Source organism: Anopheles merus, chromosome 2L, assembly GCF_017562075.2.
Source record: "Anopheles merus strain MAF chromosome 2L, AmerM5.1, whole genome shotgun sequence".
NCBI lineage: Eukaryota > Metazoa > Arthropoda > Insecta > Diptera > Culicidae > Anopheles > Anopheles merus.
In genome coordinates, this window is record NC_054083.1 from 27,365,207 (window position 1) to 27,382,045 (window position 16,839).

Sequence of the window (16,839 nt, forward strand, 5' to 3'; positions counted from 1 at the left end):
TTTTGAACAAAAAACTGTCAACTGCCGCCCAGAACGAACAGCAACGGCGCAGCGAGCGAAGGCTATTGTTTGTGGGAGGTTAAGAGAAAATTTGTTTTATTTACACGTTTTCGTCCGTGTTTTGTCTGGTAAGTGTGATTTGAAGTTGGTTTAGCGCTTCTTTTATCGAGCAGGCAGTTGTGCTGACGCTCAGCTTCGTTCGAGTGTGTGTGCGCTTCTTTTATCAGCAGATGGGGATGCATCAACCTACAAAATGGATGGAAGCATTTTGCCAATCCGGTCCAGTGGTAGGCAAAACATTGAAAACCCGTGGCTCTTTCGAGAAATCTTTGAATTGGTTTTGCGATTCGTTACAATTAGCATTAGCTAAGAAGTGGAATGGCTCATTTCGACTGAACAGTTGATGATGGTTTTGGTGGAGACACTGATCGAATGATTATGCTTCTTCTCCAGTCCAGTGTGTATATGTCTTCGGAGAGATGAAACGTGCGCAACCCTCATTTTTGAACGCGATTGAAAGCAGCGTTGATCGCCGCCAGCGTCCACGTCCTATCAGTCGCGTACGGTTGGAAACATTACTGGCTGATGATCGTCAATCGTGTGTGTCTTTGCCCCAGGGATCATCCAGGATGCCGTCAACATCGGAGCTGGAAGAGCTAGCCGAGGATCAGTATGAGGAGGACGGCGCTATCCTTGAGTCGCGGGAGGAGGAAACGGTCAAGGTGTGTCTGCGGCTGCGTCCCTGCACCAAGACCGGCGGACGCATGGCGTTCAAAATAAAGGATAACGTGCTGATAGCCCGCTGCCCGGGAGAGAGCCAATCCACCGCCTCGCAAAAGCACTACACATTTAGCAACGTGTTCGAGGAGAATGTGTCCCAGGCGGAGGTTTACGACTGCTGCATTCGGCCCACAATTCGCCCAACGCTCGGTGAACCGGGCGCTACCTTTCTCACGTACGGCACGTCCGGATCGGGCAAAACGTACACGCTGCTGGGCAACGAAACCAATCCCGGCATCGTGCCGCGCTCGATCGAGCAGATCTACGAGGAGCTGTACGACAACATCTCGACCGAGCCGAGCCTCAAGATGGAGTGCATGAAGCCGATACCGCTGAGCGACGAGTCGGTGCTGGAGGAGCTGCGCAAGCTGAGGGTGATCAAAAGCCGGCTGCAGGGAGGCGAAGAAAGCCGCACAGTCATCAGTGATACCATCCAGCAGCAGCACCAGTTCGAGTCGCTGGAAATGGGCGACAAGCGGGTGTTCATATGGATTTCGTTCGTCGAGATCTACAACGAGAACGTGTACGATCTGCTGAACGTGGAGGGCGATTATGGCAAGCGCAAAGCGATGAAGGTGCTGTCGAACGATGGCAACGCGTACATCAAGGGACTGTCGACGCTGTACGCCGGGACGAAGGAGGACGCGTACGCTCTGCTGCAGTACGGGCTGCAGAGCGCGACGTACGGTGCGACGGACGTGAACAGTAACTCGAGCCGATCGCACAGCATCTTTACCGTCACCGTCATTACGCACTCCATGGCGACGCAGCGCATCTCCCAGTCGGTGTACAAGTTTTGCGATCTCGCCGGCTCGGAGCGGCTCAAGAAAACGGGCACCGTGGGCGACCGGTTGAAGGAGGCGCAAAAGATCAACACCTCGCTGCTGGTGCTGGGCCGCTGTCTGGAGACGGTGCACAAGAATCAGAAAACGAAGAAGCTGCACGAGCTGGTGCCGGTTCGCGACTCGAAGCTCACCATGATCATCCAGTCCGCCCTGCTGGGCAAGGAACCGATGACGATGATTGTGAACGTCTACCCGACGGAGGAGTTTTACGACGAAAATCTGAACGTGCTGAACTTTTCGTCGATCGCGAAGCAGATCGTGATTAGCAAGCAGCCGAAGATTATGAAGGCGCCTCACAGCACGCGCTACTCGTTCTTCCTTTCGCAAGCCATCAGCAGCCCGTCCGCGAAGGTGGACACGCACCGGTTGCTGATGGAATACGAGAGGTACGTGAGTCCCATTCTTTGGGGGCGCATTTTGCTTATTGCCAATTGATAAACGTTTCTAATACGGCTGTGTTGTGTCTTCTCATGTAGCTTGAAGCTGGAAAATGATCGTTTGGTTGCGGAAGCCGAGCAAAAGTCGGCAGAAATCGTGTGCCTGCAGAAGAAGCTGGCCATTCAGGAGTTTCAGCTGCGCAACGAGCTGACGGACAATTTTCAGCAGCATTTTGCCAAGATGGAAGAATCGTACGAGACGCGCATCCGGAGTGCTAAAGAGTTGGTCGTACTGCCCTACAAGCATCAGGTAATTATGGCAATTCCCACCCGATCGCCGTTTGGCATCAAGGCATCATTTAATGTTGCTTATTGCGTTTGCTTTCTTCCCCTTTCATCAGCTGGCATCGTTGGAGAAGAAGCTGAAATCGAAAGAGCAAATAATTATGGAGATGGAAGACGAACAGGATGACTATGAGAAGAAACTGAAAGCTTACGAGGAAGAGCTCTCCAAGTACCGTCTGCAGCAAAGCCGCGTCCGACGACTGTCTGTGTAACGATTGGCCAAACGCTTGCACATTTGTTCGTATCTTTCATTTCAAATACATTAACATTACTTTTAAAACATTTGAGTTTGCTTTTGTGTTATGAAGAATATCGCGCAAAGGCAGCTGCTGCGTAACGACTTATTTGAAAGTTGCGTCAGATTCGAGCAGTTTTTCGCCTCAAATTGCACTCGAGCAGTTTTGCTCGATTTTGTGTGCACACCTGGAGCATGACGCAAAGCTTGCCGGTCAAAATTAAAACGATTCCCCCCTTGTCAAGCAGGGATTCCGTCAAAAAATCAGAAAAGTTGCGAACAAGAGCACAACAAAACAGAGTCGCAAAGAATCGTGAATGAAAATATCCAGAAAATGGCAGTGGTAGTCGAAAACATGGAGCAGCTACAAAGGCACTAAACCCTTGGGCAACCGGAGCACCGTCGCTGCAAGTGGCATCGGTAAACAGAGGCCCGTTTTCTACCAACCCCACGAACAACGGGGTCAAGTGGGGTGGTGCTGCTGCTCGGAGAGTGTTTTGCAGTAAAGGTTCAGCGTTCCAGCGTGAAGCTAATTAGAGCCACAGTGTTGCCCTTGTGCGTTTGTGTGTAGTGAAATAATTAGCGCCAGATTTTGGATAAAGGCAAGCCGGGTCGCTGCGCTTCCCCATTCGCGTCGGTGCGAGCGAAATTGAAGATGAGCGACGGGGATGTCTGCACAGCCGCCGGTCGTCCTCCTCGGAGGCGAACACAATGGGTGGTTTTGTTGTCGAGCGTCGCATACGTCGCGGTCGGAACGGTGCTGCTAGCGTCCCTTACCACACCCAGCCCGGTCGCGGCCGTTTCAACTTCGGCGGCCGCGCTACGGCACGGCGGTGGAACGAAGGACACCTTCGGATGGGACGATGCCGGGTACGAGGAGGAAGGCTACTGTGCGCCGTACAATGGGAAGGTGTGCAAACGGTTCATAAACAGCCGGCAGGTGTGGTACAGCCGGGAAGATGGGACGGGCGGTTGGGAGAATGAGAAAATCACCACCGCCCTATTTGAGGATCTGATCAACGATCTGCCCCCGTCGTGCCGTCCGGCAGCAGAGGTAAGCGTTATTCGTTTCGGTTTTGTTGCACAAAATGAACAAAGCTTGTAATCGCTTCTTTTCTCCCCCACGCAGAAATTGCTCTGTGCGTATGCGTTTCCGCAGTGCGTCATCAAGGATGGGGCCACGATACGGTTGCCGCTGTGCTACGAAGACTGTGTGGCGACGTACCTGCAGTTTTGCTACAACGATTGGGCGCTGATAGAGGAGAAGAAGGAACGTGGCGATGTGATCAAGTCGCGGGGACACTTTCGGCTGCCCAACTGCGAGGAATTGCCGCGGTACAACAAATCGGCCAAACCGCCCGTATGCTCGCATGTTGGGCTGACCGAACTGGTGTCGGAGGAAGTTACTTGTAAGTATTTGAAACTGCAGGAAAACGACTTAAACATCGTTTATAATGATTTTGAATACATTGTTTTTTTTTTTTTGCAGATGATTGTCGAATGGGAAATGGAAGGTTTTATCTTGGCACGGTAAATGTGACGAGCACAGGCATACCGTGCCAGAAGTGGGACTCGCAGGAGCCTCACTCACACCACAAACCGCCACTGGTGTTTGCGGAGCTACAGGATGCGGAAAACTATTGCCGAAATGCGGGCGGGGAAGAACCGACGCCCTGGTGCTACACAACGGACAAATCCGTTCGATGGCAGGCTTGTGATATTCCACTCTGTCGTAAGTATTCCGCTTTCCCCATTCGCTTCGATCCGTTTTCATTTATTCGTTCCTCCATTTTAGCCAACTCGACCGATGCTAGCGACATTCGCGGAAAGATCGACATGACCATGGAATCGGTCTTTACCCCGTCGATGATCTTTCTCCTCTCCGGCATCGGTTTCGTGGCGATCGTACTGCTCCACCTGATGGTGCTGCTTTGCTACCGTGTGTCGCGGCACCGGCGCAATCGCCGACAGTCGGGCGCTGCCGGGTACAACCCAACCGCCACCGCACAGGACGGCCAGGGCATCGACATCAACAAGCTGCCCTCGAACGTAAACTACCACCGGACCGGTGCGCAGCTGAATCCGAAGCTGGAAAAGCTGGAATTCCCTCGCAACAACATCATCTACATCAAGGACCTCGGTCAGGGTGCGTTCGGGCGGGTGTTTCAAGCGAAAGCGCCCGGCCTGGTGGCGGGCGAAGATTTTACGCTCGTCGCAGTGAAGATGCTAAAGGACGAGGCGAGCCAAGACCTGCAGGTGGATTTCGAGCGGGAAGCCTGCCTGCTGGCAGAATTTGACCATCCCAACATCGTGAAGCTGCTCGGCGTCTGCGCCATCGGCCGTCCGATGTGTTTGCTGTTCGAGTTTATGGCACGCGGCGATCTGAACGAGTTCCTGCGCCAGTGCTCCCCGTTCGCGCAGCAAAACCGGGCGGACAACATCAGCACCGAGCTATCGCACGGCGATCTGCTCAACATTGCGCACCAGATCGCGTCCGGCATGGTGTATCTGTCCGAGCGCAAGTTTGTGCACCGCGATCTGGCCACCCGCAACTGTCTGATCGATGACCATATGGTGGTGAAGATCGCCGACTTCGGGCTGTCGCACAAGATCTACCTGCAGGATTACTACAAGGGCGACGAGAACGATGCCATCCCGATACGCTGGATGCCGCTGGAAAGCATCCTCTACAACAAGTACACGATCGAGTCGGACGTGTGGGCGTACGGCGTTTGCCTGTGGGAGATATTCTCGTTCGCGATGCAACCGTACTACGGCATGACGCACGAGGAGGTGGTGAAGTTTGTGAAGGAGGGCAACATGCTCGGCTGCCCGGAGAACACGCCGCTGACCGTGTACGATCTGATGCGCAAGTGCTGGAGCCGCAAGCCGAACGATCGGCCCAGCTTTCACGTGATCTACCAGAAGCTGCAGCAGATACGGGCCGATTTCGACGGGAAGATGCTGATGTAGCCAGCTGGCTGAGCGGGAGATTTGGAGGTAAGTGACAGCGGTGCAGCAGCAGCAGCCGTAGGGAAGGCAAACTACAGATAAAGATCTAATTCAATTTCATTCTGCAATGTGGAGGGGGGTTTTTCTGTAAACTTTGATACCGGAAGTAGTGCCAGTTTTGCCCTAAACCTACTAAAAAGTCATTATTTCTGCTGGACAGAGAGCGCGCGGTGGTATCAGAATCGGAATTAGTCTTTCTTGTAACCGTTGATTCTCAGCATCACATCATTTAGCTCATATTTTTAGCGTTCATTCATCTTATTTTTTAATTATTTATTACCCATAACAAGCATCAAACACCCTTTTTGTTCGCATAATTCTCAAGACTTGACGCCACAAACGGCTCTTTTGCAAAGACTTTTTTTTTACGCACACAGGAACAGACTGCCAATGAAAATCTCAGTATTTTAGTTAATATTTATTGCAAATGCTCCTTGCACACCACTGCCTTTTATGTTCACCATTACCATTTGCTGGCGAAAGCAATCCATAAGCTCTGGCGCCTCAGTGGTTGCTTCATTATCATTTCAAGACTCATTGTTTTGTTCACCATAGCTTATTCGTATGTATGCCGTACGTATTTATTACATGCTAAAAAAAAGTAATATGCACTAATATCGGCATTACGGGAACGACCATATCGAACGGAGAATTTTGTTAGTTAAACCAATGTAAGGGTTAATGTATAATTTTGTCGCTTCTCAATGTTTGCACAAACAAACCTCGACTCAAATTTAATTCCTCATAAAGTAAGACAAAATACAAAAACAAAACTATCTAAAGACGACTAGAGAGCATTCGTGAGACTATTTTTATTGTAAAAAAGTAATAACACACACACACACACACTCGATATTGGCGGATGCGATCAAAGTAAGCTGGTTGGATCAAATTGGGCGCATTTGTGCATGCTTCGATTTTACGCCATTTTCCAGTTCGGGCGGTACGGTAATGTGTAATGGTGGCCCCCCCTTATAGCATGTAAGTGGTACAATAATAATGTGTAGCAGTTTTGTGAAATAGGCTGACAAAGCTAAGATTTGTATAAGGATTTCATTCCGAGCGTGTTTTGAAAGTAATGTATAAAATGTGAACACACATAGAGAGAGGTGAACGTAGCATAAATGTTCACTTTCCACATACCACAGACACACACACACACACACACACACACACACACACACACACACACACACACACACACACACACACACACACACACACACACACACACACACACACACACACACCACACACACACACACACACACACACACACACACACACACACACACCACACACACACACACACACACACACACACCACACACACACACCACACACACACACACACACACACACACACACACAACACACACACACACACACACACACACACACACACACACACCACACACACACACACACACACACACACACACACACACACACACACACACACACACACACACACACACACACCACACACACACACACACACACACACACACACACACACACACCACACACACACACACCACACACACACACACACACACACACACACACACACAACACACACACACACACAACACACACACACACACACACACACACACACACACACACACACACACCACACACACACACACACACACACACACACACACACACACACACACACACACAACACACACACACACACACACACACACACACACACACACACACACACACACACACACACACACACACACACACACACACACACACACACACACACACACACACACACACACACACACACACACACACACACACACACACACACACACCACACACACACACACACACACACACACACACACCACACACACACACCACACACACACACACACAACACACACACACACACACACACACACACACACCACACACACACACACACACACACACACACACCACCACACACACACACACACACACACACACACACACCACACACACACACACACAACACACACACACACACACACACACACACACACACACACACACACACACACACACACACACACACACACACACCACACCACACACACACACACACACACACACACAACACACACACACACACACACACACACACCACACACACACACACACACACACACACACACACACACACACACACACACACCACACACACACACACCACACACACACACACACACACACCACACACACACACACACACACACACACACACACACACACACACACACACACACACTCATAGTAACAGTCCAAGGCAGAATGCTGGGATTGGACAAAATTGACCAGTTTTTTAGCCGCTTGTTTAAAATTTAAAGATGTAGCGTGTTTACGACTGCCGGTGGCCAGTGCCAGATTCGAGTACCAGATGTGTTAGCTCGTAAGTACCTCCGCCAAGCACCACCAGCCAGCGTGTTTGGTAGATTAACCGAATGAACGATTGATTAGATTTACTAGAAGAGGGCGGGAGAGAATAGAGAGGGAGAGAGAGAGAAAGAGAGTGTGTGTTTGCTACTAGTTTAGAGACCGGGCTGCTAATAAAACCCAAAGACCATTTTAATTGATGACTGCAAGGTGTTTATAGCATTAAAAGATTGCGATACAAAAAAGCAAAAGAGAAGTAACTATATGTAATAAGCAAAAAAAGAAAGAGAGGGAGAGAATGATAGAACTCGTAAAGATGAGAATTGAGTATGTTATAAAAAGGCATACAACATACAACACCGATACAAGCAAAGGCCGTCACTGGGTTCGTGACGTACGTAGCATAACTTTAAAGTGAAAGACACGATGAAAGTGATGAAAGAGAAACAACAAGAAGAAAGAGAAGAACAAAAACCAAAACTGTGCGAACAAGATAAAAAGCGAACCGAAACAAACCAAACTCAAAACAAACAAACAGCATACAAACCAAGTGGAAAATAAATATATAAATGTGTTTTGTCTCATTCGCCGGTGTTTCAAATATGCCAAAAAGGGGAAAAAAGAAGCAAAAAGCAGCGTCGCCAAACCGTGCGTTCCAGAAAGAAATGTGCTGCGATGTGACTAATGCTGACCCTTTGCCTCCTCCCTTCCCAGCGCATATCTATTCAACGCATGGCCAACTGAGTGAAACGTCAATCTGAGATCGAACCGAGCTCGTGCTGTTTCGTCATTGGAAGGAATTTCCTTGCGTATTTGCAGTCGCGCTAAAATGCGATCGGCGAGAAGCGAATTTCAATGCGAATGCGAATGCCTCCAGTAATGATAATGATGGGCGAAGAGTAAATGTTGAAAAAGTGGAATGAACCGTGTACCGCAAGTGGAGTGAATCATCTTGCTTGGGTGCATTTCTGAGCCAGTAAGGTGATGGAAATAGTTGTTTTATGCAATTTATGCAAACAAATGACACCTTCGGGAGCGGGAAAGGAATATATTTAATTTTATGTTTAATGTTTATTAGCTATGTTTTGACTAACTTTTTTATTCGAAAGAAAGTTGAAAGGCTAAACCCCGTTTAATTGTTGTAAAAGTTGCTCATTTTCATTGAGTAATTGAAGAGATTAAATGATTTAATTTATTTATTTTTGTCTAACAATACTTTACATTATTTAAAAAACATTGAATACTCCCAACTATTGTCAAATAAGCCAAAGTAGTCGTGTGATGTGCTTGTAAAAACGTATTTGAACTACGTGAAATGCCACTTCAAATTAGATTTGAACTGCTCCGTTGTGAGCTGTGAAGAAGTCATTTAAGACAGCTTTGCTCGGTTGGCGTCAGTGTGTCTGGTGACAGGATCACGCTGTAGGTGCTTAGACGTCAGTAGTTAAACAAGCACTTGAAAAAAAAAAAAACGATTGCAAAAACTGGCACGGATGGTCAACAATAATCCCTATAATGGAGTGGCCTAAAGCGAAGGCGATATGTGTGTACCATAACAACAGCACATTAGTAAAGGCATAGGTATGGTTTTTGTTGTAAAATTTCTATCATCTCTTTTCTGATAAACAATAATCAACTCCCCGTTGTGCGAATTCGAGCAAAAAAAAAACATCCAAAAAATCGCACATGGATCCCACCGAAACGCGCCGCTGCCGTCTGCCACTCTGATTTCGCGCGACCCTCACAACGAGCCCACCGATCGTTATCACAGTCACGTGATACGGTTTTTAACGTCACACCTTTCTCAACGGTTAGGAGGATCCCCAACATGCCGAACCGATGACTGCGCCGCATGAATCAGCGTGCTTGGTGTGGGCGCGAAGGGAAGCCACCCAGTCCGGTGGCAATATTTACCGTTTGGTGAGCGGTGAAGCAGGAGCTGGAGCGGTGGGCCAGTGTCAACAGCCAGAGCCGCGTGCTGGTGTATCGTGCCTTTGTGGCTCGGCCCGAATCAAAACTGGAACCGAACCCGACCGACCGTGTGGCGCCAAACGCACGAAAGTTCGTCGCCTAGGCGGGCATGCACGTCATCAAGGCCGAAGGCGCGTCGTCGGCGATGAGGGCACGCGGCATACCGCACACCCCTACTTTGTGGCTGTTGCCGCGCGCGCGGTTATGTATCGAGAAGGGGGGTGGGCTTGCCGAAGAGGGCACGAGCCTGAAAAAAGCGCACGTGCACCCGGTGTGGCATCATCACCATGTGGCGCGCCATACCGGTTCTGATGGGGTGGACCATACTCTATACGCATGGTGAAGTGTGTTTGTCACCTTTTGGCGGGGGATGCTTTCTTCATGGGCTCGTGCGTGTGTAGTGTTGGGCTGAAGGGGCTGATTGATGATGCGGTGGGAAACATTGGAAAGTGGCGTATTTCCCATGGGGCATTACCATGCCAGACTGTTGCGGGGTGGAGAGCACAGGGAGTAGGTGTGTGTGTGCTTGTGGTGTGTCTGTGTGTGAGAGTGTTTTGTTTGGGTGCTTGCTTAATTAAATATTCATCTTCAGGTTCTGCATAGTTAACACCCTTGAGCAGACGAGGACAGCACAAAAAAACACGCACATAAAAGGGTAAAGCATGGTTTTTTGGACGGAAAATTTCATGGGTTTGGATCCGTTACGGCTCATCAGCGAACGGAACTGGTATTGACTGGATTTTTTTTAGTTTGATAAGCTTTGTCGGTAAACAAGACAAGAAGTTGTGGGCAAATAGGTTGCTAGATTAATACGATAAAGTTTTGGGCAAATTGCCTTCGATAAAGTCATCAGCCTTTTGTACCGTCGGTAGTTGGATTAAAAGTAATTTAGATTTATTTCAAATTTTGTTTTATTTTTTTATTTTTTACCGTAAAAGGGATACAGGGAAGGTAAATGAATCTTATTAAAAAAGATGTACAGATTTTTTGTATGTTTTTCGTGGTTTTCTTTATACAGTGAACCCTCTCTTATTTGACAACTCTCTAATTTGAAAAACCTCTCTTATTTGAACATTTTCCACGGCAATCCTGTTCGCAGTTTCCTATAGCAACAGTTAAGGCTACATACTAAATGTTCTGTCTCTTTCTTGTTTGTATGGACCTTTCATTCACTTTTAATCTCTATAATTTGCAAACCCCTCTTATTTGACAGTCCCATCGTCTCCCAAATAAGGGAGAGTTGACTGTATTCTCCCTTACTTTGTTACCTTTTTTGTTATATTTTTTGCAAGTTATATGAAGTTTTGAATGCTTATTTTGTGTGCAGTTATTGTACAGTTCATTTTATTATTTTTTCTTATTCCTTTTTTCTTCATTTTATATTGTTTAGTTTTTCTTTCCTCTTATGTTTTTGTTACATATTTATTATTTATGTATGATTGTGTTTGTTATTTTTCTCTCTCCCACGCAACTTCATGACTAAATAGCAACTTATTAGTTTAGTATCTGCAGCTTATTACTTATTTCTTTATTTTTTTTACATAATATCGTTTTATTACTAATTTACCCTGATTTACGAATACTAGCAACTTATTAGTTTAGTATCTGCAGCTTATTACTTATTTCTTTATTTTTTTACATAATATCGTTTTATTACTTATTTACCCTGATTTACGAATACTATAACTGAAATTTGATAATATTTTTTTTATGATTCAAATGAGTCTGATCAGAATTAAAAAAATGATAAAATAGTTTGAAAAAAAAACAGTAAATTCAATTGTCAATAAAGAAAATCAATTGTGGAAAGATGTAAGAAGTCTCGGAATGATGTAAGAAAAAAAAACATTCCCTAAACGAAGAAAAACCTTGAATTTTCTTAAAAATTTAATCCTTTTTGAAAATTTGACGATGATTTAAAGCCATAAACTTTCCGTATTACAAGCCGTCGGACTTGCCGAAATTTCCTAATGATGGGATCTCAAGCGCTATTTAGTATTTTTAGCAGAGCAACTTACCATAACATTCCCCATAGTAAATGAAACTAAAAAAAGTCGAACAAAGCTGCAAGAGAAGACCGTCAACCGGGCCTCCCATTGAAGTCATAATTGCAACCCTTTTCTGGACCTTCATTATCTTATCATAAAACAACTTACAGCAACACAGCTGCCGCCACATTTGGGAACAAATCAAAGATTGTTTATTTTCTCTTCCCCGAAGAGAAGAACGTGTTTTTTTTTTGTTTAAACAAAACAATACAACAAAACAATGGACAGGTAATGGTAAATTTCGACGTCACTTACTGCTACAGTATCACACGGTGGAAACCTTATCACAAGCCTTTAAATGCACAACTCGCAACAAAACGGCTGTCAGGACAGTGTTTATTGGAGTTCCGTGGTGTCCAGCGATCGATGCGCCGGCGTTGTCATGTCATATCGGTTGGCGATGCCCTCGGTGATGTTGGTATTACTCCATTACCACAGTGGGCTGAAGATACGTGCCAGCGGGTTCCACAGGAAGCCAATGTTCGTTGATTCCATTGCGTCGAATCCTTCGTCCGTGATCGTGGCCGCTAGATCGTAGATGATTGTTTTTGCCTGCATTGGGGAAGATAATAAATAAAAGCGAAATTATAAGTCACAAGTTCCTCAATAAAGGGATAATTGATTGAAAGAATCTGTAGGAGAACACACTTACATCGCCATCCAACAGTGGTCTCGGATTGCCGGCAATTGCCGACGGGATGCTGTCGTCCTTGTGGCGCGGTGCATCGATAATGTAGGGCACCGGCGATCCATCGGCCAATCCAACCAACAGGACAATCAACGACAGCAGCAAAAACACTCGTGCCTTGATATTCTGCATCTTTCTACGCTGATTTTGGGGTTTGTAGGAGTTCGGCTGCGGAGAATACTTTTCCGAAAATCGACAAAATTCTTACTGACCCTGAGCGGGAGCCTTCAGGTCCGTTTTATAAGATCGGACACACCACACCGAGGTGTCCGTCCCGGTATGTGATCGATGCTTCATCGCTATGTATTGTCGCCGATCAAGCCGACGTTACGACGACCCTAACGCCCGCAAATACGAGCGTGCCGCGATTTGTTTACATACGTTTCCATCTAGCGTCCGCTACGGAATTCTTTCGCCAAAGCGTCGCGGACCCTATCAAATGTGTGATCCGTGACGTGTTGGTGTACGTTCGGCGGGTGCTCCGTTAGACCGAGGCGACAAACGAACCCTCCGGTGATTCGAACGACGGCGCCCTAAGCGAAAGGAAACGAACCGGCACGTGCTAGGGATGATGTCGTCACGGTTTGCGAAGCTGCTGATCGTACGAAGCAGTCAAAACCCACCGGCAAACACAACGAGCACCACACGCAACGATCCTCCAACGGGGCAGCCAACAGTCCCCGATCGAATGGGTACGGGAGTGGTTCCCAGGCAATCCCAACCACAGCTCCAAACGGTTTCGCGTGCGTTTGGGACCGCCTCCCGACCAGATTTTTGCCGAACAGATGCGAGAGGAGTGTCGAAAGATCGTCGAGCAAGAGAGCAACGATATTCGCATCCATCAAATGGATGGATCGATTTTTGCTGTTTTTGGTGTGTTTAGTAACAGCGCAAGAGATCATTAAATGCGGAAATATGACTGCTTGGAGCGACAGAGGAGGTGGATGATTTTGAAGCTGGGGTTTTTTGTTCTTTGTGTGTTACAACGATCGATCTGGGATAAACATTAGTCTGCATGTCATATGTTTGTGTAAAATAGGATTTCTTTCTTGAGGTTTCTAGAGTGTCTAGGTTTGCGGTAAAGTCCCATATAATAAGCAATTGAAATGATCTACCTAATTAGGTAAACTTTAAATGAAATGTCTTCGTCTTATTCGATTCCTGTGCTATTGATGTTCTGAGTTAGATGCGTTTCAAAGTGATTGTAGTTTAGTTGTATATGTAGTATTAGCAAATATCAGACATTTGACGTTTTATTGTTCTTTTCAGAGGTCTGAACTTCTTTCCTGACAAAAGAAAAAAAAAAAACAAAAATAAATAGACACGAGAATTTGAGTCTTTTTTATTAGTGGTTTTATTTAATATCGAAAATAGCAGATGATGAGGTGATAGCAGATGAAAAATATCTTGGCCACGGGGCAAAATCTTTACACGTTAGTGTCATGATGCAAAACCATCAAAAAGCAATATTTGTAATGTTTTTGTTGTAGTTTTTTCATCAGTTTTTTGTTCATATAAAACTTCCGAAAATATAAAGAATGCATATTTAAATAGCTTAAGATCCATAGTAGCCAAATTAGATCCACAAACGAGCGCATGCTTGAAAATTAGTTTGTACAAATTTGATAGAAATCATACCAAAAATGGTTCTCAAATGTTTTGTCACACCTCCAGATTGGATACTATATTTTTGAATAATTCACTTATAAATTTTATCCAGTTTTCATGACAAGTGTCCATTTGTCCCGTAATGCCCGTGTTTACTTACCATCCTGTACAAAACGATTTTTGAAAACGTATGATATAATAATTTGGAATTGAAGTATCAATAAAACCGGCACACATAGTGAACCGGGAAAACACCAAAAAAATCCGGGAAAAATCGGAAAAACCGGGAAATTAAAATCCTGATTCGAGTGGCCACCCTGTATTTCAAATCAAAACATTTACCCTAGAATATGAACTCCCTGATTATTTTTTTTTCCAATATTTCACATAACGGTTGCTGCGTCAAAGAAGAAGAAGAAGAAGTAGAAGAAGTAGAAGAAAAAGAATAAGAAGAAGAAGAAGAAGAAGAAGAAAAGGAAGAAGAAGAATAATAAGAAGAATAATAAGAAGAATATTTTGTACATGTTTTAATATTCGAACAATATTTTTTTCCTTTTACACAATTTTTTGAACATGTTTGCTTGACTAAAGTATAATTAATATACTTAAGTAGTTAATATTAAGCAATACGGCAAAGCCGTTCCTCCTGAATAAAAAAAAGTAGTTAATATAAAATAAGATTCGGTTATAAAGTCCCTGTGGCAATTATACATTGTTCATAACGTGTACGTACATGTACTATACTCAGAAAGCACGATATAAGATATAAGATGATAGATTTGTAAAATAACCAAGTATTTCAAGTCTCAGATAATAGATTTTGTAGTAAACGTAAAAAAATCTTTCATGTGCAAATCAAAATGTATTTTTTAGTGTTCATTTTACTACAGCGCAATCCGAAATATGGTGCATTTATCGATAAGTTTTTGAGTTTCCCAACAGATAAACATGATTTCCACTCAATTTAAACTCTTTTAAATTGTTGGTCCACTTTTACATTGCGGAATTTCATAAACAGTTGAAATAAATTTTAATTCTACCTAAGCCAAATCTTCATTGGGGATTTCAATTAGAAATACAGTTTCTGACATATTAAACTTCGAACTAAATGTTACTGTTTCCAGATATTTAGAGAACGGGAAATTATTTAATCTAAATCAATGTTTTATAAAAACGAGTAGTGAGTATTAAATCTTCAATTAAAAAGCATATCAGCTACAAAGTGTTAACTTTTAATATATCAATTGGCGAGCGTACAATTCAAAGTTAAATTCAAACATTAAAAAAATACACACACATACTGTTTAGTTATATTAATACAGATTTATTCACAGTTGCAAAATAGATTCTGTTAGATTTGAAGTGATCGTATTTGCATGTAAATTTACTTATACACATGAAATATTTCAAGTAATGAACAGGTACAGTGAACGAATTGCTTGCGATCGTTCCGCAAACGTTAAGCAATCAAAGCGTCGATCTAGTACACATAGCCGTAGCCGGAGCTGTACGGATAGCCATAACCGCCATATCCTCCGTATCCATAGCCACCGTACGCAGGATAGCCACCGTATCCGTAGCCACCATATCCTCCGTAGCCATATCCTCCATACCCTCCATATCCGTAGCCATAGGAAGGATAGTAGTGGTGATGGTAGCCGAACCCGAACGTTTCGGCCTTATCCATATCGTCCTTCGCCTCGCCATCGATCGCCGTCGTCTCAGGTGCGTTAGCTGCATCCGTTACCTTTGTCGCTTCAACACTGTCCACATTACGGACATTGCGAACCAGTCCGAACGGTGCAGGTTGTCGGGAGCCAGGGTTGAGCTGTGGTACGGCACAGGCCAAAGCCACCAGGGCAAGGAAACAGGCAAACTGGAAATGACAGAAACATAATTGGAAAATCCAACAGTTAGTAACGATCACACTGGATCTTCTTTCGCAAGAATTTCTTACCTTCAACATAATGAATAAAATTATGATTTCGTGCTTCGAGCTTGGGCTTCGATTCTTGTGCTATCCCCGGGAGGATCGATTGCAAACTGATACCGAATTGAGAGCAGAGAAATGGTTTTATACTCTCTCCCCCGGACGGTTCGTTCTTATTGACGTCAGCGAAGGTTCTTGGGTAAATATCAATTTATTACAGTCGGGCACGAATCGGGAAAACTGGATTTCGGCAGACTTGCCTTGATGGTCGGTATTTTGGCTGTGTTCGATAAATGTCGCCAAAATAGTGGAGCTTCCCTCACGCAGATCGGGAATATCCCAGACGGGCTTACAACGATCAATGTAAAATTGCGATCTGCAATCTGCTCGATTGTGGATGTGATGAAATACCGAACCGAACTGTTGCATTTCGTTCTTTTGTTTGTAGAATTTGTTGACACTGGTGTGTGAACCATGAGTTGCATATTTTTAGGTGATAAATCACGGGCATTTTTGGTATGCAATTGGCTGCCCATGAGTGTGGGTGAGTGGGCTCGTCAATGCTAGAATGAATTTGCGCAA

At 45.1% G+C, this 16,839-nt stretch overlaps 3 protein-coding genes across 5 annotated transcripts; 2 read left to right on the forward strand and 1 right to left on the reverse strand.

Moving 5' to 3' along the window:
• The first annotated feature begins 13 nt into the window (after positions 1-13).
• LOC121594919 (kinesin-like protein subito) lies at positions 14-2,620 on the forward strand. 3 transcript variants are annotated; one of them, XM_041918745.1, is made up of 4 exons: positions 14-128; positions 454-2,011; positions 2,102-2,312; positions 2,404-2,620. In XM_041918745.1, the coding sequence occupies exons 2-4, from the start codon at positions 480-482 to the stop codon at positions 2,557-2,559; spliced, it is 1,899 nt and encodes a 632-aa protein (XP_041774679.1). In that variant the 5' UTR covers positions 14-128; positions 454-479; the 3' UTR covers positions 2,560-2,620. The 3 variants fall into 3 exon arrangements, with proteins under 3 accessions (XP_041774679.1, XP_041774680.1, XP_041774681.1); XM_041918746.1 differs by having other exon boundaries at positions 459-2,011; XM_041918747.1 differs by having other exon boundaries at positions 618-2,011.
• A 208-nt stretch (positions 2,621-2,828) lies between these two features.
• Positions 2,829-6,791, forward strand: LOC121594917 (tyrosine-protein kinase transmembrane receptor Ror2-like). The gene is made up of 4 exons (XM_041918744.1): positions 2,829-3,636; positions 3,712-3,991; positions 4,072-4,314; positions 4,378-6,791. Exons 1-4 carry the CDS (start codon positions 3,238-3,240, stop codon positions 5,553-5,555), a joined length of 2,100 nt encoding a protein of 699 aa, XP_041774678.1. The 5' UTR covers positions 2,829-3,237; the 3' UTR covers positions 5,556-6,791.
• Positions 6,792-15,630: 8,839 nt separating this feature from the next.
• On the reverse strand, positions 15,631-16,388 carry LOC121592916 (dormancy-associated protein 2-like). Its single transcript, XM_041914826.1, has 2 exons — positions 16,285-16,388; positions 15,631-16,203 (listed from the first exon to the last, which is right to left on the reverse strand). The coding sequence occupies exons 1-2, from the start codon at positions 16,291-16,293 to the stop codon at positions 15,808-15,810; spliced, it is 405 nt and encodes a 134-aa protein (XP_041770760.1). The 5' UTR covers positions 16,294-16,388; the 3' UTR covers positions 15,631-15,807.
• Positions 16,389-16,839: the final 451 nt, after the last annotated feature.